This window comes from Astatotilapia calliptera, chromosome 12 (assembly GCF_964374335.1).
Source record: "Astatotilapia calliptera chromosome 12, fAstCal68.1, whole genome shotgun sequence".
Lineage (NCBI taxonomy): Eukaryota > Metazoa > Chordata > Actinopteri > Cichliformes > Cichlidae > Astatotilapia > Astatotilapia calliptera.
In genome coordinates, this window is record NC_137433.1 from 7,457,733 (window position 1) to 7,480,320 (window position 22,588).

Sequence of the window (22,588 nt, forward strand, 5' to 3'; positions counted from 1 at the left end):
TTATTAGTGAAGAAAGGGTGTGCATATTTATTTTATGCTTTTCTTTTCCAGCTCATACAATACATCCAACCTGATGGATGACCTGAAGAGTTTGTACAGAACAGCTGGCCAGCATGGAAAAGGCATCAGCTTCATCTTTACTGACAACGAAATAAAAGACGAGTCCTTCTTGGAGTACATGAATAATGTGCTGTCATCTGGAGAGGTCAGCAGCACACACAAGGAGAAAAGATTCCAAATAATCCGTATTCATAGTAATGTAATCCTCTACTTAATGTGGGTCACAGTTAAGGCTGTGAGACCAGAACAACAAGAGAATATGCAGTGTGCAGTGTTTGAAAGTTGTATAGTTTTAAATTAAATAATCAATGAGAGGTTAAGGTATCTTTAAAAAGGCATCTGGTTGTTTCTACTTCTTTTATATCATTAATAGACAGTAGTGATCCAGTGCTGTGCATGTGCATGGACTGCATTGGCTCTGTTGTTGTTTTTCAGGTGATATTACAGTATATCCTATGGTTTGTAATCAGGAGTTATAGCTTGGGGAAACAGTTACTTAGATATAAGTTGCATTCTAACTTGTTTTGAGCCACTAGTAGAGTCTTATTTGATAAGCTGCCATGTGATGTTGCTACCATGATATCCATTTCTCTTTGTGGATTTAGCTAAGTGAAGTCAACAAGATATAAGCACATGTTTCACAAGCTATATGGCCGATTTCTAACCCCAAGATATTTTAAAGGTAGTATAAAAGATGGAATTTGGGGAGATGAATCTAATCTTCATCATCTTCTTAAATAGAAATTCATGTATGCTACACTTGACGCAGCCTAATATTGACCATGAACACTACAGCTTGCTCCGTACCAGTCCAACTTAGTGTGTCACTATTAACTTCAACACAGTGTTTGAAAGTAACTGGCATAGCCTGCACTAAACTGTACCAAACTGCCTAGTGCAGTATTTATATGGAACTTTTGAATAATATAAAGGAGAATACTTCAGTTTGTTTTGCAAGATGTTTCACCAAAAACACAAGTCAGCAACTCATCATGTCTGATTTAAAAACTCTAAAATGAATTTTGGGGCAAAATGCGCAGACATAGTTTGTGTGTTTTCTGATATTTGTTGAATTATGTGAAAAGTTACTCGAAATTACCCACCTTTATTTAAAAAAAAAAAAAAAGACAAAACAAAACGAGTTACTCTATTTATTCAAACTCCTGTTCTGTAGCACAACAGGCTAAAGTACAGCCTCTAGCTAGCGCTAGTAACTTTAATAATATCAGCACCATAAAGCCATCACAGGGTCAAGAATGAAATATGGAATGTGCTGAGAGCTTAAGCAGAAAATGTAATTATTCTTATTATGTACTGAGCCGTATCATGCCGTCACTGGAAGCGACACCAATGCGCATTCTGTTAAATTTTATTGCTCATTAGCTGAAGGTGCTGAAATGGCCTTTTAGATTATTCTGGGCCACTTCAGTCTCTGTTCATAAGGCATTCAAAATGTTATCCATACCTTTTATTTCCTGTCTTTATTATACAGGTTTACCATAGTTATATATTCTCTAAAATGTTTTTTTCCAAAGCTACTCTTGCTTTTCTAGATGGGTTTGGACAAAGACTGACTGACTTTTCATTGACTTTTCTGCTAAATGGCTAAAATTCCTCAACACTTAATGCAAGTTTTGTGTTCATCCCCTAAAATTATATCATAAAGTCTGAAATGTAAGCCTGCCATAAAACCTTAACTGTTTATAAAACTGTTTACAGAGCTCAGTTAGTGTTGGTGTTGAAAAATATATGGTTCCAAGTTTAAGTAAGAGGTTGGAGTCTCATTGTCTGATAGTCCATCTGAATGACTCATACTGATATTTTATATTAGATAATGTTACTGTAATTGGTCTGTAAGGCACTACAGTACAGAAAGCTACTTGGTGCTTCCTTAAGCAAGTTTTCAATCCATTGGTGTCTTTGTTCTGCAGCTTTTCTTTGCATGCTTTACAAACTTAATGTTTTATATTGCATGCATTTTATATTTATATTTTTGTAATTTGCCTTTGAATTGCTTTATAGTTACTGGAGAGGTGGACTTAGAGGTGGTGTTTATTAGAAAATTGTACAATTTATGAATTCTTTGGCACAACTATAATTGTCTGATTCACATATTATCTTTTTATGAAAGCACTGGCACCAGCTATTTAACAGTCACACATAGTTTTGGAAAACCTACAAACTGTTGTACTCGCTCAGATAGCTGTGTATATTCACTTCAAGTCAGCTTAATTTAGTTTTGTTTAAAAATCATCAGTTTACAACACAAGTCTACTCAAAGTGCTTCAAATTGTGAGGTCAAACCCTTAAAATATTAAAGAGAATCCCAATAGTCCTCAACAAGCAATTACTTGGTGACATTTGGGAGAAAGGACTCTATTTTAACATGAAAAACCTTTGAGGCCTGTGTGAGAAGATAAGGAAAAGAGCAGGATAAAGAAGCATGTTAGAAGACAACATTTTGTTTTAGCACTGCATTCCGCTTTGAGTGCAGTAAACATTTCATCAATCAATCAATCAATCTTTATTTATAAAGCACTTTTCATACAGAGAAAATGTAGCACAAAGTGCTTTACATAGTTAAAAGCAGCCCACCCCACCCTCCAACTCACTCCCCACACTCTCAATACACATATATCCCCCCACCCACACACACATACACACACGCGCACACTTAAAGAGTAAAAATTGGGCTGGGCTCGCATGAGCCAAGTGAGGAAACACTATAACAGGGAGCCGTCTGCACCGGGAGCCGGTCACAGACCGCAGCCTCCAGGCTGGGCACACAGCAGGAGGGAGGCAAAGGAGCCCCCCAGCCAGTCTGAGAGGACCCCAGAGACCCAGCAGCCACGGTCAATAACAGCCCCGGTGCAGAGAGCGCCCTCCGAGGAAACACTGGAGATATGACGCAATACAATATATATAGGGTAAAATGATAAAATAAATAAGAACAGGATACAATATAAATATAAATAGAATAAGAAGATTAAAAAACGAATAAGAATAAAATCAAACAAATATTAGGTAAATCCTAAATTAATAATAGAATAACAGGATAGAATAAATAAGCATAAAATAAATAAACGCTAAGTAAAAGCTAAATTAAAAAGGTGGGTCTTGAGCCTGTTCTTAAAAACATGTACGTTCTCTGCGGCCCTGAGCTCCTCCGGCAGGCTGTTCCACAGACGAGGACCATACCACTGAAAAGCTGCCTCTCCGTGAGTATGTGTCCTGACTTTAGGGACAATCAAAAGGCCAGTACCAGAGGACCTCAGGGTCCGCGAGGGTTCGTATGGTAAAAGCAGATCTGAGAGATAAGAAGGCCCAAGACCATTAAGACATTTAAAAACCAATAAAAGAACTTTAAAATCGATCCTGAAACACACGGGGAGCCAGTGCAGCGATTCTAAAACCGGTGTAATGTGGGCCCGCCCTCTGGTCTTCGTCAGCACACGAGCTGCCGAGTTTTGCAAGAGTTGTAAAGTTGAAATATTCTTCTTAGGAAGACCAGAGAGCAGGGCATTACAGTAATCAATGCGACTGGTAATAAAAGCATGCATCAGCATCTCCGTGTTGGCCCGAGAGAGAATAGGGCGGACTCTGGCTATATTTTTTAGATGATAAAATCCAATTTTAGTTACATGTTTAATATGTGGGATAAAACCAAGCTCAGAGTCAAAAATAACACCCAGGTTTTTCACTTGTAGCGAAGGACATAGTGAAAATGCCTCTAATTTAGGCAAGAGTTTCTCTCTCTGAGCCTCAGGACCGACAATTAAAACTTCAGTTTTGTCCTGGTTAAGTTGTAAAAAGTTTTCTGCCATCCAAGATCTTATATCCAAGATACAGTTAAAAAGGGCATCCATTTGTCTGGTGTCATCAGGAGACACGGAGATGTACAGCTGCGTGTCATCAGCGTAACTGTGGAAGTTCACTCCATGCCTCCTGATGACACCGCCGAGAGGGAGCATATACAAATTAAAAAGTACAGGGCCTAGAACCGACCCTTGAGGCACACCACATGTCATTTTATGGATCTTAGAGGAGCATGTATCCATACTCACCATAAAAGTTCTGTCAGAGAGATAGGAAGTGAACCAGCTGTGTACAGCACCAGAGAGGCCCACCATGTGTTTCAGTCTGTTTAAAAGAATAGCGTGGTCTACTGTATCAAAGGCTGCGCTTAGATCCAGTAGCACCAGGACTGAGAGCTTTTGGGAGTCCCAGTTACATCTAAGATCATTTAAAACCTTTAGGAGAGCCGTCTCTGTGCTGTGGTTCACCCTAAATCCAGACTGGAATATCTCCAGGATCTGTCTATCATTGAGAAAATCAGTAATCTGAGTAAAAACAAGTTTCTCTAAGACTTTACTTAAAAATGGTAAGTTGGATACAGGTCTGTAGTTATTAAAATCATTACAATCCAAATTGCTCTTCTTCAGAAGGGGCCTCACCACCGCCGTTTTAAAGGCAGCAGGGAAGACACCCAACTGAAGAGAGCAATTCATCATGCATAAAAGCTCAGCCTCAAAAAATCCATAAAGTGTTTTAAAGAGTGAAGAAGGAATTGGATCTAAAAGACATGTGGTGGGTCTCACTGTGGAGAAAACCTTCTGAAAGTTCTCAGCATTAACCAGGACAAAGCTGTCCAGTGTCTCCTCAGGTACAATCGAGCCCTCAGATGTGTTTACAATCATATCGCGATTAGATAAAATATCAGATCTGATGGCGCTGATCTTTCCCCTGAAGTGGTCTGCAAACTGCTCACAGAGCGAGTCTGTGGGGGTTCTTTGGGAGCTGTTAAAATCAGGGTTAAATAAATGATCTATGGTGGAAAAGAGGACCTTGGGATTATTTTTGTTAATACTGATTATTTTGGCGAAGTATGAATTTCTTGACTTCCTTAATGTATTATTGTACACTTTAAGTTGCTCGCAAAATATTTGATGGTTGATAGTATTTTTATTTTTCCTCCATCTCCTTTCTGCTGCCCTGCAATTTCTTTTGAGTTTTTTGACTTCTTCGTTTCTCCAGGGTGATGCATGTTTTACGTTAATCTTTTTGGTGGTGAGTGGAGCAACGGAGTCAAGGCTTTTCTTCAGTTTGCTGTTGAAGTAACTAAAAATCAAATCGCAGGATGCAGGTAAAATCACAGGGGGGCATTCGTCTAAAACCCTGGTAAAATTTGCAGCCACTTCAGAGGTTAGATAGCGCCTCCTCACAGTTCGCACCGAGGTCTCCCGCTGAATAAAACCGGTGATGTTAAAAAACACACAGTAGTGGTCAGAGACAGCCAAGTCAACAACAGAGGACACGCTGGTGGACAGCCCATGGGTGATGACCAGGTCCAGAGTGTGTCCTCTGTTGTGAGTCGGCTGCGTGACATGCTGGGTAAAATCCAAACAGTGAAGGATGTTTAAGAATTCTTTTGTTGCAGGGTCAGAAGGATTATCTATGTGCAGGTTAAAATCACCGGTTAAAATTATCATGTTATATTTTGAATGTATGTTTGTTAAAAATTCTGAGAATTCCTTGATAAAAGCAGCGCTGTCTTTAGGTGGTCTATAAACTGTGACAGATAAAACTGGAGGGCTGCTGAAAACAATAGCATGGAATTCAAAAGTGGTAAAATGATCAAATAAAATTTGTTTGGTGGTGAGTGTGTTGTTGGCTAAAGATGCAGTCCCACCACCTCTCTTACCACTTCTAATAGAAAAAGAGAAATTAAAATTTGGTGGGGAGGCCTCAGTGAGAACAACTGGTGCATCCGAACCCAGCCATGTTTCAGTTAAAAATAAACAGTCAAGTTTATTATCTATAATTAAATCATTAATAATAAAAGACTTGTTCGACAGAGAGCGTACATTTAAAAGTGCCATACTGATTGAGACTGGTGGATTTTTGACAATAGAGTTGGATGGATGTTGATATTTTTGAAGAGGCCGGAGGTTATTAATATTTTTGGAGTTACTGGATTTATGATAATTCTGTTGCTCTCTGTTTGTGATTATGACGGGTATTGTGTTGACTGTGGGAGAGAAAGGTCCTAGTCCAGAGTTTTGTGTATTACTGTTAAAAGTGGAACAAATATAGGAGCTGGGACCAGGGGAACATCAGTCAGTGGCAGACGGATCAGCAGGTAATGTCAGTTTGGGGTAGTGACAGGGCGATGTGCGGGAGTGCTGTACGCCAAATGCCAAATTGGCGGACAGCAAACGGCGTCCCCAGGCGTTGAGGTGGAGCCCGTCTGCCCCAAAAAGATGCCTCCTCTCCCAGAAGGCATCAAAGTTGTTAATAAAACCCACGCCGTGGGAGACACAGGCGGAGGAAAGCCAGGTGTTAAGGCTGAGCAGCCGGCTGAAGCGGCCTATCCCTCTGCCACAGGTGGGGGTGGGCCCAGAGATAAAAGCACTCACCTGCAGCTGACCAAGGAGGCTGAAGAGTTCGAGGAAGTCCAACTTCAGCAGCTCAGATTGCTGTTTGGGGATGTCATTGGTGCCGATGTGGATGATGAGCCGGTTAACCTGTGGGTGGGATGCCAGAATGTTGGGAATTCTGTCCACTATGTCAACAACAGTGGCTCCCGGGAACGACAGCGTGAGCGCCCCCCTCATCCGCACGTTCCTGACGATGGAATCCCCGAGGACCAGCGTGGAGAGAGGAGGTGCCACTGGGGGCTGTTGGCCATCTGAGATGCCCGCGCCGCGACGCCGGGGGTGTTCAGATGGAGATGCGCCAGCCGGACTGCGTGAGTGACTCCCAGGTAGCCGCGCCGTGGGTCCTCTTCTCCGAGGAGCCGGGGTAAAGCACAGCTCTCCGCGGTGAGTTTGCACCACAGCGTCGGGTTGCCCGCCGCGGCTCCGGGGGCGTAGTGGTGGAGATGGCGCAGACCTCTGCGACACAGCGGGATGGCGAGGGCTAGCAGTCAGAGGAGGAAAGTCCACAGGATCCAGGACATTGAATTTATTCTCCAATACTACCTCACCAGAGGGGTGAGGGTGCGAGAGACGGATCCTCCTGCAGCCACCACGCGTCTCAACCATGGTCCATGGCGCTGGTTGGAGTGGAGTGGAGCTGACCAGAGCCTTGGGTCTGGCCCCTAGCTGAAACCAGGAGTTCTCGTCCTTGGCAGAAGCAGCAGCGACGCAAGTTGAGAGCCTGTGTTGACTGTTGGCGGGATCTTGGGACACAGCAGCTGGATGGTGCACTGTGTCGGCTAGCTCAGCGCTAGTAGCGGTGGTTTGAGCTTTGCCAAGGAGGATCGTGTCAAGTTCGCATTCAGCCCCCTGGATTTGGTATAGCGTGGATATCCTTTGTTCCAGCTCGATCACTTTTTGGCTCAGGTTGATGCAGCTTTCACAGCTGGATGTTGAGGTAAGTGGTGCCATTCCGGAATCTCGTACCGGCGACAGCGTCAAAAACAAAAACAGACACTGCCACTTTAGCTTACGTTAGCTAAACTCTTTTGCTAGCTTGTTCCCAGTACTGAGGTTTGTGATGGTCTTCCAATTCTCCGTAAAATCTCCAGTTAAAACACAGCCTTAACGAATTTTAGTGGCAGCAGGCTTGGCGGAGAAGCCGACAGGAATGATCACCTGAAGCAGGTTGAACCGGTCATGAATGCAATCTTAAGAGAGCACGAGTCGTATCAGTTCAGTGCAATTTTAAAAGTGTATTTTCCTCACCATTATGACCGAGTTGCAGTTATTTTCTCTTTGATATTTGTAATGAAATGAAACTATAATGGACAATCACATACAAGTACACCTCTGTGTACTACAGCATTCTTCATTACATCTGCTGAAAGACTCTTTCTCCACTCCCAGAATTTTGTTTTCATCTTTGTCCTGCCCTTTGATTTTTTTCCCCGCTAGTTCTTATGCACATTTCTTACTGTCTTCTCTCTACTCGATGGTTATATTTTCTCTTCCCTTTCCTTCTCATCTTTTCTCCTCCTCTCCATGTTTGTTTACACAGTTGGGAGGGGTTGTATGAATTTTTGCCACCACAGGATATTTAGACAACTTTCAAAGCCCTTATTTTGAACTCCGTATATTTACATTTTGTTATTCGGGAAGTCACTTAATAAAAGAGGTCAGAAGTCAGATCAATTCATGTGACAAGTATTAAGCTTCCAGTGAGGTTTACCAGCACTCACCAAGCTGAAGCTCTTACACTGTTCGAAGTCAGTGGATATCATTGGATTTGACATTTAACACTATGGGAACACCATGATAAGAGCCATGCAGTTGCTTTTTCCCTGTTAGTTTCCCACTTGTTTTCCCTTCTTTCAATTATTTATTTTCCCATCTTTTTGTCTTCTTTTCTTTACTGTGTGAGAGAAAGTGACAGAGATGAGAAACAAAAAGGAAAAGCAAGCTGTTATCGTGATATTGTTTTTTTGTGAGAGTAACAGATGGTTAGGGACACTTACCACAACACCACATAGTCCCCCATGACACTGTTTCACTTTCTTAAATCTGAGTTACATGTTCTCTCTAATGGAAACTGGGGATTTGGAGAAATGACTCAGCTTAAAACATTTAAACAGTGAATCTCGTACCTTCATCCACTTGGTTAAACTTGTACCCACCCAGCAAGCTGTTTTAAAACTCACCATTTCAAGATTTTTTGCCAGCAGTCACATACATTTAGTTCATCAGCCAACCAATATACACTTCTACTGAAATTGCTAAGGAAAGAGGTTGAGGTAAGAAGAAGTGACAACTATTGTGAAGTGTGAGGAAGAAGAAGATCCAATTAAAATAATGTTAAAAAATGGTCAATAAAACACAGTATTGTGTAGGGAAATACATGAATGTTTCTAACATTCATGTCTTTGGACTGTGGGAGGAAGCCATTGTATTTGAAGAGAACGTCCAAGGTTTGCACCCACAGCCTTCCTGTGAGGTGACAGTGCTAATCACTGCATTTAAAAGCTGCAACTGCTAGATCTCTGTATGGGAAATCTTTGATCAGATCAGATTGAAAAATTACTCTGTAAAAGATTTGGTTGGCACTATTATCGGAGTAGAAATGTTTGAGCTTTAAAATACACAGCAGTACAGGTACATGGATTGTGGCGGGGTGTGGCTTGGGAATGGCTGCAGGGGAGGATGAGACACATCGGAGCTCCATCAGCTCATCAGCTAAAAAACGCTGCGGCCATGAGTTGTAAGAGACGACAGCCGAAATTAAGAAAAGTGTTAAACGAGCGAACTATGGTTAGGTCCGTCAGTATTGTGATATCAGAGACACAACTGCATGTTTCTGCCTTCAGGTGTCCAACTTGTTTGCCCGTGACGAAATAGATGATATCCTCAATGATCTCATCCCTGTCATGAAGCGAGAGTTTCCCCGGCGACCTCCAACCAACGGAAACCTGTACGATTACTTCATGTCACGAGTTCGACATAATCTCCACGTCATTCTGTGCTTTTCCCCTGTTGGGGAGAAGTTCCGGAACCGAGCGTTGAAGTTTCCGGCGCTGATCTCTGGTTGCACCATGGACTGGTTCAGCCGCTGGCCCAAAGATGCACTGGTTGCAGGTATTTTTAACACACAGTTTTATTTTCACAAATGTGACCTGTCTGGTGCTCGCATTTCTTTTCAAAAATGTATGCGGTACATGTTATACTCTGTTTATTTCAAAGTGGATGCTGTTATATGAATACAAGATATCGACTTTCTTTGCGCTCTCTGAGGTTTTTCTTCAGTTAATAATGTCCTGTCTCGTTTCTTCCTGTCCTTCAGTTTCAGAGCACTTCCTGTCTGTTTATGACATAGACTGCTCAGCCCAGGTTAAATGTGAGGTAGTTCAGTGCATGGGCTCCTTCCAGGATGGTGTAGCGGAGAAATGTGTGGACTACTTCCAGAGGTACAGTACATATTAGGGGTGCAACGATACACAAAATTCACGGTTCGGTTCGATACTTTGGTGTCACGGTTTGATATTTTTTCGATACAAAAAAATGTTCATGCCTTTTTAATTTGTCATTTATTAAAATTATAAATATATATTTTAACTCAAAAGTACAGTTTTTAAATTTAACCCTAACCCTTGTGCGTGTTTTTTATTTTGACAGCGAATGCGCACCTGCGGACCACTTATGTGCAGCCCTGGTTATTTAGCTCGTCATATTGCAGCCACAGAAATTCTTTTGTCCATGAAACCATAAAGCTGCACTTTCTTTTTGCCTCATAGTCTCATTTGTCATAACTTCTCCGTTTTGTGGTAAGCTTTTCTTTGGCTGTCACTTCTTCACCCCGACCTGTCTTATTTGGCTCAGCAGAACTGAAATGCTTTTACACACACACTCACATAAGCTCAGCGATTCTCTGCGCGATCAACCTCTCACATGTTTAAGCTTGCTGCGGGAGATTTCACTTGTCGTGTTTGCATAGTAAGCTAACGATTAATAAGACGATGTCAGAGGAATTGGTGCACAAATTATCATCACTCACAGATCAGTGCTGTCGCTCTCTATACACAGTTCGCAAGATTGCAAAGTGAAAGCAAAAAAACAAGCGCAAATTCAAACGCGATTTCAATATGTCACATATTGACAGTGGCTCACCGATGCCAATGACATAATTACCCAGCTACATTTCTGAAAGAATGCAAAAGCATTGACATATATTTTTCCTTCCTACAATAGCCCGACGGGCAGGGTAGCCCGTCTGAAAAAAATCGCTAGCCCCAGGACGTCGGGCTAGCGATATTGCGAGCCCTGTATCTGATTGAGGAATCACTCATCTTTGGAAAAGAGAGTTTATTACAGAGAAATGCCTCTTTCCAAAATAAAAGCTATGCTATCCGCTTCTTCTGGGCTATATTCTCAGCAGCATAAGGAGAATCATGTGCTAACAGCTGTCTAAATAACTCGGCTAAAGTTAGTAGCATGCTTGTTGTTTTTGTCTTTGCACTAGGATGATGTCGGCGTAAATGTGCAGTCATATTCGTTGTGTTCCCACTAGTGCTTTCAGGTTAATCTCGTTAAAATGACCTTAACGCCACAACACGGCAAATCTCCGTTAACGAGCTACCCCTGATAGCCCCGTGCATGGGGCTAGACGGCCAACACGTTAACGAACTAACTGCGCTAACACACTAGCTCCCACCCATGTAATTGAGCATTGCGTGGCACATCCAACATACTGTTTTACTTTAGTCCATGACGCGCTTACCTTCAGGGTCATACGTCACATGAAAACCAAAATAATTCCAAACGCCAGATCTGAATGAGGGTGGGGGAGGTTCAATTTGCCATGTTGCAAGGAGAGCTTAACTTCTGTCTCGCTAGCTTGCCCTGCGCTCTTCCTTCTGACAATGCTGTCTGTGTGGAGCGCTCAGTGGATCTGCGCTCGACAGTGCAGCCTAGGCGGAGTAGTCGAACGCAGATTCACTGAGCGCTCCACACAGACAGCATCGTCAGAAGGAAAGTTGATAAAATAAATTACAAATGTTGTATTGTTCGATACATATGCGTACCGAACCGAAAGCACTGTATCGAACGGTTCAATATCGATACGAATATCGTTGCACCCCTAATATATATGTATATATATATATATGTGTGTTTGAAGATTATATGCATATATGTGAAGATTGTTTTATGTGTGTCTGCAACGCATGATGATTGTCATAATATTTAGCATGTTGCAGTATTAATGTAACCCAATTTGTTTGAATTTAGATACCGACGCTCCACCCATGTCACACCCAAGTCTTATTTATCCTTCATTCAAGGCTACAAAACCATCTATAAAGAAAAGAGGTCTGAAGTTCAGACTTTGGCCAACAGGTAAATTGTTCAAAATGAGTTCAACAATGTTGTGCAAATGATAACATATGCAAGTTGTGTTGCCATTTAAGCAAACAGAAACCCAGATAGTAGACAGACAGTACACAGAAGCAACAAGTTTGCTGTAATCATATTTGACTTGATCAACTGTATTCAAAATTTCTCCTCTTCAGGATGAATACTGGTCTCCAAAAGCTGAAGGAGGCATCGGTGTCAGTGGCAGCTCTCAGCAAAGAACTGGAGGTGAAAGAGAAGGAGCTACAGATTGCCAATGACAAGGCTGATATGGTACGTTTGTAGGCAGGGAGGGGATTTTTATTTGTATGTGTGTGGGTTTAAGGTTCAACAAGCATACAGAATGCTTCAGCTGGTTTTTTAGTTGCATTTTTATTAAAACAGCAACACGGTCTATGAACTAATCAACAGAATTGAATGGATACATGCTAGTTTGTATTAGACACTAATATAAAGTTTCATGCATTAATAAGAAAGTGAACACAGAATGAAGAGATGAAGTGTTTATTGTGTCCGTTGCTGGGAATCAGGCTTTCCAGTGATTGTTTGGGGAATATTGTATTGTTGCGTAAAATTACCCTCTTGCAGTGAGAGAAATAAGACAAATAGATGTTTAATGGGACGAATGTGTATTTTTTACAGTCATGCTTCAGCATAAGTGAAGCAGTTTAAGCCGTCTCTTTTTTTCCCTCCATTCGTGAACACTCACTCTTGTTATACAGAGACCTCTATATCAGGTAGAGCCTCTTCAGTGTTACAAATGCTCAGATCTGCCGTCTCCCATTGGATTGAGCATTCTGTTTTCTACTTAACCACACTTACGATCTTTTCTCAGCTGAGAAAGTCTCCCAGCTTCAAATCATTTCTCTGTCACTTATAATGTGTGTTTGTTTTCTTGTGCAGGTGTTGAAGGAGGTGACAGTAAAAGCCCAGGCAGCAGAGCGAGTGAAGGTAGAGGTACAAAAGGTGAAGGACAAGGCGCAGGCCATTGTGGACAGCATTTCAGCTGACAAGGCTGACAAGAAACTCGAAGCTGCCCGGCCAGCTCTCGAGGAGGCAGAGGCTGCGCTGCAGGTATGGGATGTTGAAACAGCAATGTTGAATACATGCCTCCAAGGCTTCCCTCCAGACTTAAATTTCTCAGGTAGACATATCTACGTTCAGACGTCTTTTTTGTTTGTTTGTTTGTTTTCTTTTAAATCACTCAGAGCCTATAGCCATGCTAGAGATTCACAACATGCTATACGAACCATTTCAGTTTAAATGTTAAACCTGAGTATTTTTTTTTGAGTACCACATTGGCGGTGAGTGTGAGTGTGTGTGTGTGCGTGTGTGTGTTGGACCGGGGGGTGTATTATAGGGTAATTAGTTTTGCAGGTAGTTGATCATAAATCACTTAACGAGACAAATTAAAATGATCTGAAGATTACAAAATGTGCTGGAAAAATGATTGCAATTAATCATTCAACAGCAACGTGACATCGTTGTCTGAACTGGCTTTCATGAGCCAAATGTCACCCTAATGTTAGTGCCAGTGAAAAAAGGCGGGAGATCACCAGAGTCATCAAAGTTCATCTTGTAGACACCACGAGTCTTGTAGCTATTAGATTATTTCACTCATAAGCAGAGTTTTTCCTGTGTCACAGCTTTAGGGGGGTGAATGTAAGCATGTTTGATCCAGTAAAGCAAAGCATATTTGCTTTTGCCTTCATGATCTAACCCTACAATATAACTTGAATATTTAAAAAAGTGAGGGCAGTCTTTTTGTGCTTTAATGTGTGACTTACATTTACCCAATTTAGATTTCTCCTGCTCTTTTACTATGTATTGCTTCAGGGTGCCACTTAAAGCCCTCTGTGACTTAATGTGTGAAGCTGTATGAATGTTTCTGCCTGCAGCTTTACTGTCCTGGTGTGTCTAAACTTAGTATGGTCGTCTGGTGCCTCTAGCTGCATTGTAATTAAAGCTGTCCTCCTGGGTAGATGGTTGCATGCAGAGCTCCTGTGGCAATTCCCTCATTAAAAAAATGTTATCGTGCAACTGCATATAGAAACCTCGGATTTCTAAACAGACAACCCAAGACTCTTCCTAATGTTGCTGGTGTTCTGCAGTATAGCGAGATTAAAGTAAAAGATATTTTCTAACTTATTCAAGAACATCAGTTTTAGTGGCAGAGGAGTTGAAGGAATTCATGTTTCCTTTCTTCAGGCTTTTCATACCACACTGTCACATTAAAATATTCACCGACCGGTTCTGTTTCCTGATTAATTTGGATATTCACCCAGCCTTTAAAAGGACCGAGTTTGTGTGTGTGCAAACTCAAGGTAACGGTACCATTCTATAACATTTCCTTGTCATACAAAAGGAGCTGATTTGCTAATAGTTACAGTGGATTAATGATGACAGTAAAGCATAAAATGGTTTAGTTTTTGTAGTTCTTGCTGAACTGGAGTGATGATTTTATTTTGTAACAATGGGCTTAGTGAGAGATTTTCATAAGAAGCTGTAGGAGAATAGAGGATATAGGCTAGTGAAAGTAGAAGTACATGATAACCCAGACTGTCTGGTGGCTGACACTCTAGTGGGAAATTCAGGCTTGCACTGAGTGGAAATGGAGCAAGGAAGAGAGAACAGAAATGGGAAGTGCAAAACAAGAAAAGATAAGAAGAGAGTAAAGCAGCCGAACAGTTCTCACAGGAACATTTTCTTTACTGGTCTGCTGTCTCTTGTTTTAATCAGTCCCTGGAGGAAATCCTGTGTCACCCTCTCCTGAACTCCTCTCATTCTGCCACAGTTTATACTTACAGTCGTCGTGTTGTTTCCCTCTGCACACCTCCTCTGCTTTTATATTCTGAAACTGGAGAATTAGGTATAATCCTCATTAATGTATCTGTCTCTTCTTTGAACACGGTAATGAGAAACAAATGATTTATCCTTTGTTCTCGTCATAGTAACGCGCTGCTCTAATCGTCTCCTAACATGCTCTGCGTTTGTCCAGTTTGCTGGCGTCAAATCCTTACTCGACTTACTTGTCACATGTTTCCAGCTCTCCCATCGGGGTCATGCCATACAGTAAATGACTGTTCTAAATTCTCCTGCTCTCCGTTTGTCCTCTTTGCCCACATAGACAATTAAACCGTCGGATATTGCCACAGTACGGACACTCGGTCGCCCCCCTCACCTCATCATGCGGATCATGGACTGCGTGCTGCTGCTCTTCCAGAGGAAGGTCAACCCTGTGAAAGTTGACCCAGAGAAGAACTGCAACACTCCTTCATGGCAGGAGTCATTAAAACTCATGACTGCTGGAAACTTCCTGGGCAGTCTGCAGGTGCAGTAACATTTATTTAATTTGTATATAGTTAAGACTGAAGTGCTCATATTATCTCAACACATGATTCAGGATTTATGCTTTGTGTTATTTGCCATGTTTAACATGAATGAAAGCTACATTCTACATAATAGAAAGGGCTAAACTTAGACTCTTAAGAGTTTAGTCTCTGCACTTCCATAAAAGTGGTTCATGTCTTATTAAAATATTTATTTGTAAACACCTTTTATTTTAAACATAACCCATTGATGCCCTGATTTAAATAGTTTTTTTTTCATCCTGATGCAATTTTGGTCTCAATTGAGTACATGCTCTATTTTCTGTCTTTGTCCCTTTCAGTATGTATTTTTTCATTTTCTCTGGTTTTGTATAGCTTTGCATTTTCAGCATTTGTCTAAATGCACAGGCTGAAATAAGTCCCAGATTAAACCGCCGCATACTCATTCTGTTTTTTCTGCCTCTTTTCCCCTCCTGAAGCAATTCCCCAAGGACAGCATTAATAGGGAAACTGTGGAGCTCCTGCAGCCTTATTTCGAAATGCCTGACTACAACATCGAAACAGCCAAGAGGGTGTGTGGCAATGTAGCTGGCATAGCATCCTGGACCAAAGCCATGGCTTCCTTCTTTTCCATCAACAAGGAGGTCTTGCCCTTGAAGGTAACAAACATTATTGCAGATCTAGTAGAGTGCTTCCTCAGAAAAGCAGAAAGTGAACTGAATAATCTACTATTCCACTGACTACCAATTGGCATCTGTAAGTTAAACTCACCCTTACAAATATGTATTATGAAACACCTCCTAAAATGTGTAACATTAGGGACACACACACACTTTTTGGACTATTCTCCCAATCTGATGAATATGAAACATTTCATTCTGTAGAAAAACCACAAGCCACAAAAGCACAAAAAGGCACATTTCCACACTGCAGCAGCAATAATTTGCTGATGGTAGAAGTTTGAAGTGCAGCAAAATTCAGAAGTATTTATCCACTGATTATAAACATTGGGTGCATCTCAGATTTTCAAGGCTTACGTTTTTAATCTTGTGATACAAGCCTGAAAATGGATTTCCTCAGACTCCTTGTGCTCAAAGACTGCTTATTTATGCAGCAGGCTGCACTATTTATTCGCTTTATGTCACTGGAATCCCTGTGAATTATTCAATTATTAATTATGAATTATTAAATCCACACACCCAGATCTGATATCTGCAGAAAATATGTGCAAAGTCTTGATTATTACTGCACAGCATCACAAGTTGTGTAAGCTAAAAGCTTACCAGCTGAGCCTTCTCTCACCTTCATGCTTACCCCAGAGATAAAATACAAACATACTAAATCTTTATTTTTGTCATTTTTTTGTGTGTGCCATTTTTGACAACTAAATGGATCAGCAAAATCAGCCACTAAAGGCAAAGTAAAGTGTTTAACAAAAAGAAAAACGGTGTATTGCATCCATGATTGACCTTTAAATCAAACATTTTCTTGATCTGTGGCTGTTTTTGGGGAAAAAGGACTTATGACTTAGTAGAGAATACAGAGCTAACATTTTCAATGTTAGAACGTTTCTAAAGTGTTAATATTCAGCCTTACCTTATTCAGCAGTTAATTCTTCCAAAACAGAAAATTATTTGGTCAAAAAAATATAGAAATTTAGAAAATATGTTTAGAGATAATGTAGTCTAAGCACAATGGAAAAGTGGATATAAAGATGCCAGACAGTGCCAATGACCGCTTTCTAACCAGAAGCAACTGAACTTTACTTCAACTAATCTCTCTTTTACTTATCATTTTTTAAAGGGACAAACTTACTTAACTAGTCACCCTCTAAACTGAGTGTCTCTAGTTGGATGAGTGTGCCGAGCTTGGTCAACGGAAGAGGTTACAGAATCATGAGAAGCACTACACAGAGTTGCTTGCAGAAGCTTGTTAGCTACAAACAATACAAAACTAGCTAACAAGCAACCTTTAGTTCATGCCAATCAGGAAACACAGCATGGCACGTTGTTCACACTGTCCTGAATAGCAAAGTGGCAGCTCTTTTAAAGCGGCTGCTGTGATTAGTGCTGTATTCCAGTTGAACCACTGCACCGGGGCAACTGTCCAGTCATTCGTGAGAGAACGCAGAGCAGGCCAGGAGGCAGGATGAGAGACAAGTCCAGGCACCAATCATTAACAGGGGCTTGCACATGCTAATAAGCATACAAAACAGACAGGGCTAATCACGCCAGATGAAAGAGCGAGGTGACCCATGGCTGTAACATGTGCTTTCACCAACACAAAAGGCAAAATTCTTCTGAAGAATCACCCACTCGGTTAACTACAAGTAAATACAAGCTGCTGTGAATGTCTGATGGGTCATAGTCATTTAAAGGCATTTACAGTGTACATTTATGCTTTTGGAAATGTTGCCTGATGATGACATCTGTTGCTGTCACCCTTGTTAGTTCTCATTCAACACCTCTCTCTTTTCTTAACTGCATTCTATTCTTTTTGCTCTAGCCACCAATTTCTTTTTCCTCCTTTCCACTTTGTTTCCCTAATCCCCCTCCAAACACACTCACACACAGCTACATATATACACATCCCTCGGCACTGTTGTTTTATTTTGACCTTTTGTGGAGCACAGCCTACAAAACAGATTTTCTGGTTTCGAGCCCAGTGGTGTTTTCCCTTTAAGCTGGATACAGAGATACAGTCGAATGGACAGACATGCAGAAAGATGAGACGGGATTTTCTTTTCTTTCTCTACAACCCTAGCTCTATACACAAACTATCTTTTTGCTTACTTCTGTCATCTTCAAACTCTTTCTTTCAGTGTTTATGTCCATTCTTCTAAAATATCTTACTAACCATTTTCAGACATTTCTGCCTCTATTAGATAGCACACTGGTAACTGAGGCCATGGGTTAGAGTTGAACGCTGGCTGCTGCATTTAATCTTTGTGGGTTGCGCATGCTGTGAGATAAACTGGCATCCCACTAACCATTTAACTATTTAATGACTTTTTCTCTGTTTTTTACCTGAAGCTTTTAATGTGCAAAAAACAAAGCAAACAAACAAACCATCACAGCTCTCCCCTCCACACTCTTTCATTGTTTTTCTCTGTTTTTTCTAGGCTAACTTGGCCGTGCAGGAGAATCGTCTGACCATAGCTAATGCGGACCTTCAGAAAGCTCAGGCTGAGCTAGACGCCAAGCAGGCAGAGCTTGATGTGGTACAGGGGGAATATGAGAAAGCAATGATGGAGAAACAGGTCAGCAACTTCATCAAAACACAACTGTAATTTAGTTCAGTACACAAAACCTGTGTGTTGCTCCTGATATAGGAATTTAATACCTTTTATCTTTTATTTGAAAGTGCAACAATTACTATAGGGGATAAACTGTGTTTATTATTTGTTACATGATATTTTTTCCCACGTTCTTCAAGAAAGCAAAATGTTTTTTGAGAATATCAATGTGCCACTGATGTAATAACAATATTATTATAAACTGCAGTATGTACAGTATGACAAATGTACCATAAGATCTGTGACAGCCTGGCTAAAAGGAAAAAAAGGACTGAACCTTAGTTACTGAAGTGACTGAGTAACACCGGTTAATCCTCTGTGGAGGTCTGTGAGAGCATCTGGTCTGTGTTTTCCCATGTTCAGTACACTTTGTGATGTGAAATGTAACATCTTAATGGAACAGCAAGTGAATCAAGACTCCCTGATTAAGAGACCAGGACGGGAACAGGTTATAATGTCATGATTAAGATGCAGAGACTGTTCATCTTCCAGGGCTAAAAGTGAGACTGAAAGGCTCGTTGCAAAGGCATTTGGTGTTGATGATGGACAGGAGTGGCTCCAAGTGAAGACCAAAGTCTCGATGTAAAACAGAAAGCAAGCTTTATTAGGAATGCAGTCGAAGTCCATAACTAAACAATAAAAGGCAAAAAACAGAAAAAGAACTGGAAATCTAGATGGCTCTCTGGATGAAGACTGGGAACACTAGGCTCATGGGAAGGAAACAGACATGCTTAAAAATATCATAGCTCAGTCATTAAGATACTGATGATCTAAACAGAATCTGATGGACTGTAATCAAGTGTTTAATTCAATTATGTTTAAAAGGCAAGTTAGATTTGCAGCATAATTTACCATGGTGATATAACTCGGTAAGAAGTAAACCACCTTCATAATACAAAAAACTCAGGGTTAGCCCTGAAAGTACCAGGATAAGATGAAATTCTGCCTCATAGCACAGGCCACATGCCTTTTTCAATATTTCCCCTTTATAAAGTGGTAAAATATATTTTTTTAAAAATGAGTCCTGGAAAGCAAAAGAAGACAGATAAAGTGAAGATAACATTAACAACAATAGCTTGGGGCAATACAAGCTTCCCAGGACGTGTTAATCTGTCTGCATTTGTATGCTTTGTTTGTAATCACAGATTTAACACCCAGCATTTTCTTTATTTTGCCCAAGTCACTGTGTTCCTGACACATCACACTACTTCTTCTCTCCTGTGACCTGTTGGAACAGCACCACCTCTCCTTTATAGTCCTCTTGATTTACAGAAGAAGCCCTCGGTTTTTCTCTCCTGCTTAACAAAGCACACACTTCAGCAGTGTGGAAGGGCACTGTGTCCCTCTCTGTCAAGCAAAAAAACCTAAAGTGTGGCTTGCGCATGCAGTGAGGGGCAGTTCGCTGGTGAGCAGCTGAGGGAAGAGGCAAATATTCTTAGATTCATGCGTACTAAGTTAGATAATGATGATGGGTATGTAATTCTGATGAACAGAGATGAGCTTTTAGGGGTTTAATCCACGAATGTGCAGATGGTGGAATAAGACTTGGATAGAGGCAGACACACTTGGACAGACACACAAGGCTAAATAGACACATCAACCTACTGACCTGTTTGCGGGCCCCTTTCCCATCAGACGCTGCTGGAGGATGCTGAGCGCTGCAGACACAAGATGCAGACAGCGTCCAGTCTCATCAGCGGTCTCGCTGGCGAGAAGGAGAGATGGACGGAACAGAGCAAAGAGTTTGCTGTCCAAACCAAACGGCTCGTGGGTGGGTTTCACAGCAGGTTTCAAAAACATAGAGTTAGCCTCTGCAACATAATAACAAATATCTATCATAATAATATGAAGTTCTTTGTGTGATATGGGAAATGTTCTGTGGATAAATAATGTGCAGTGAAGTGAAAAATCTCTGTCTGATGATGCAGTTATACTTGGAGTTATAACCTTAATCTGTCATGTCGTTATTGTATGCTAATGTTTTTAATTTATCAGCGGGATGGTCGTGATGCTACTGTTTGACATGGAATTTCTTGCACTTTTAAAATTACCCCACTAATATTTAGGCATGTTCTCATTTCAGTGCATAGGCAGTGCCACATCTGATTAATATGTAACTGATACACTGATGTGTACTGATAAGTATGTACACGTAACAACGCTTGTTCCTGTTCCAGGTGATGTTCTTCTGGCCACAGCCTTTCTTTCTTACTCAGGACCTTTCAATCAGGAGTTTCGTAACCTTCTGCTGAACGACTGGCAGCGAGAGCTGAAGCAACGTTACATCCCGTTTGGTAACAACCTCAATCTGACTGAACTGCTCATTGATGCGCCCACAGTTAGTGAATGGAACCTTCAGGTCAGTGATCTATTTTGCTAATTAAAGATGTTTTTACATATTAATGCCACATGTAATGTAGCACAGCATTATATACCAGCTAGCCCAACCCAATATACCAGCTAGCCCAACCCAGTAACCCTACAAGCATCACTGCTGTTTAGTTTTCTGTCTTCATTTATGCTGGAAGCCATAGCAGAGCTGTATGTTTTAATTTTTTTCAGAAATCTCTCAGTCATAACATGGTATATCATGTTTAGACGGAAACTAGCGAGCTAACTTCCTGCTAACCTATAACTCTAATCTAACCTATAACTATAATCTTATAAATTCTGTTTTCATGGATGCCTGTATGTTAAACGTAATCGTTACACCTGGTAAATCAGCAACGCTGATCATTTTATTAAATGTGAAAGAATTTAGACAGTTAACTCTCTGTGATGTCGCACTGTTTGTTCGACTTTGGGACCTGTCCTGAAGCTGACGGAGTTTTGGACCCAGATTGTTCCGCAAGGCTCTTGACTACGGTTGTCATAACGCTCTGACAATCAATTCTTCGTAGCTTACCAAAACATAGTTGTACTAAAACATGTTTTGACAGATTTTTGAGTGCTGTGTACCACATAAAATCGGCACAACCAGAATTCATACATAAGGCTCACTGTCGATTTTTGAGAAAATTAAAGGATTTTATGTGCACCTTAAAATCCTGCGGAAAATAAGGTAATTAGGTTAATTAAAAATTAACTGATAGCGTCATTATTATTATTATTGTTGGTTGTAGTAACAGTAATGTAGTAGTTAGTAGTTGAAATAAGTTTTGTGAATATATGGGAATCTAACTAGAATTGCTAACATTTTTGTTAGCTTAAGTTGTTTTAACGTTTGTGTAAATGTTAGTTTATGTTAACAGTCATATTTTTTTTTTACCCCTCAGCAGTAAAAAGCTGATATGGTGTTGTTGTCAGTCTGCTGGGTCGCCAACCGGGTGGTGTGGACGCCCAGTTTGTAAATCAGATAACTTGAAAACCAGACAATTTAGGATTTTTAAACTGATACCATAGGTGCTACTAAAACGCTGATGGGTAGCACTGGTAGCTGCTAATATCTTTTATTTATCTTTAAACGAGGATCCCAGGAAACATTGATTGCTGGACCATTTATCATTGGTGGAGATACTGTTAAGCATCAAGATTGACCCTCACCATTTATTCATGTTGTGTCTTACAGGGTTTGCCAAATGATGACCTGTCCATTCACAATGGCATTATTGTAACCAAAGCTGCCCGCTTCCCCCTCCTTATTGACCCACAGACACAGGGAAAAATCTGGATCAAGAACAAAGAAGCCAAGAATGAGCTACAGGTTTGCAAAACTATCTTCTACAATTTCGTTTCAATGTCTGAAGCATATAAAAGTTAAATGAATGCATCCATTCATCCATCCGTCATGCAGCCTTTTGCATTATACCTAGTCTTCTTCACCAGTCCAAATGTCCTGTGCCCATTTTGATTTTTAGTGGCCTCTAATATCAGAATCAGAATCCTAGAGGAAATTGTGTGTTCACAGTTCCAAGTAAGAACAGTTACTACCAAGTTAAAGTACCAATGAAATAATACTAATTTAAAAATAGAACAAAACAGCTCTAATAAACGAAAATAGCTCCAATTATAAATATCCCAATATATTAGACAACACTGAATATAGACAAAGCTGAAATTGCAGTGCCCTTACATTCCTGTATAGG

At 40.8% G+C, this 22,588-nt stretch overlaps 1 protein-coding gene across 1 annotated transcript in view; it reads left to right on the forward strand.

Annotated features, from left to right (window-relative positions):
- LOC113027353 (dynein axonemal heavy chain 5-like) overlaps positions 1-22,588 on the forward strand; it is a 79,143-nt gene that overhangs the window by 29,640 nt on the left and 26,915 nt on the right. Inside the window, exons 44-55 of the mRNA XM_080309139.1 lie at positions 52-205; positions 9,341-9,608; positions 9,814-9,937; positions 11,757-11,864; positions 12,038-12,152; positions 12,783-12,953; positions 15,007-15,210; positions 15,688-15,867; positions 18,330-18,467; positions 20,139-20,274; positions 20,681-20,862; positions 22,072-22,206. Coding sequence (XP_080165265.1) covers positions 52-205; positions 9,341-9,608; positions 9,814-9,937; positions 11,757-11,864; positions 12,038-12,152; positions 12,783-12,953; positions 15,007-15,210; positions 15,688-15,867; positions 18,330-18,467; positions 20,139-20,274; positions 20,681-20,862; positions 22,072-22,206 — 1,915 coding nt within the window. The remainder of the gene's footprint in view (positions 1-51; positions 206-9,340; positions 9,609-9,813; positions 9,938-11,756; positions 11,865-12,037; positions 12,153-12,782; positions 12,954-15,006; positions 15,211-15,687; positions 15,868-18,329; positions 18,468-20,138; positions 20,275-20,680; positions 20,863-22,071; positions 22,207-22,588) is intronic.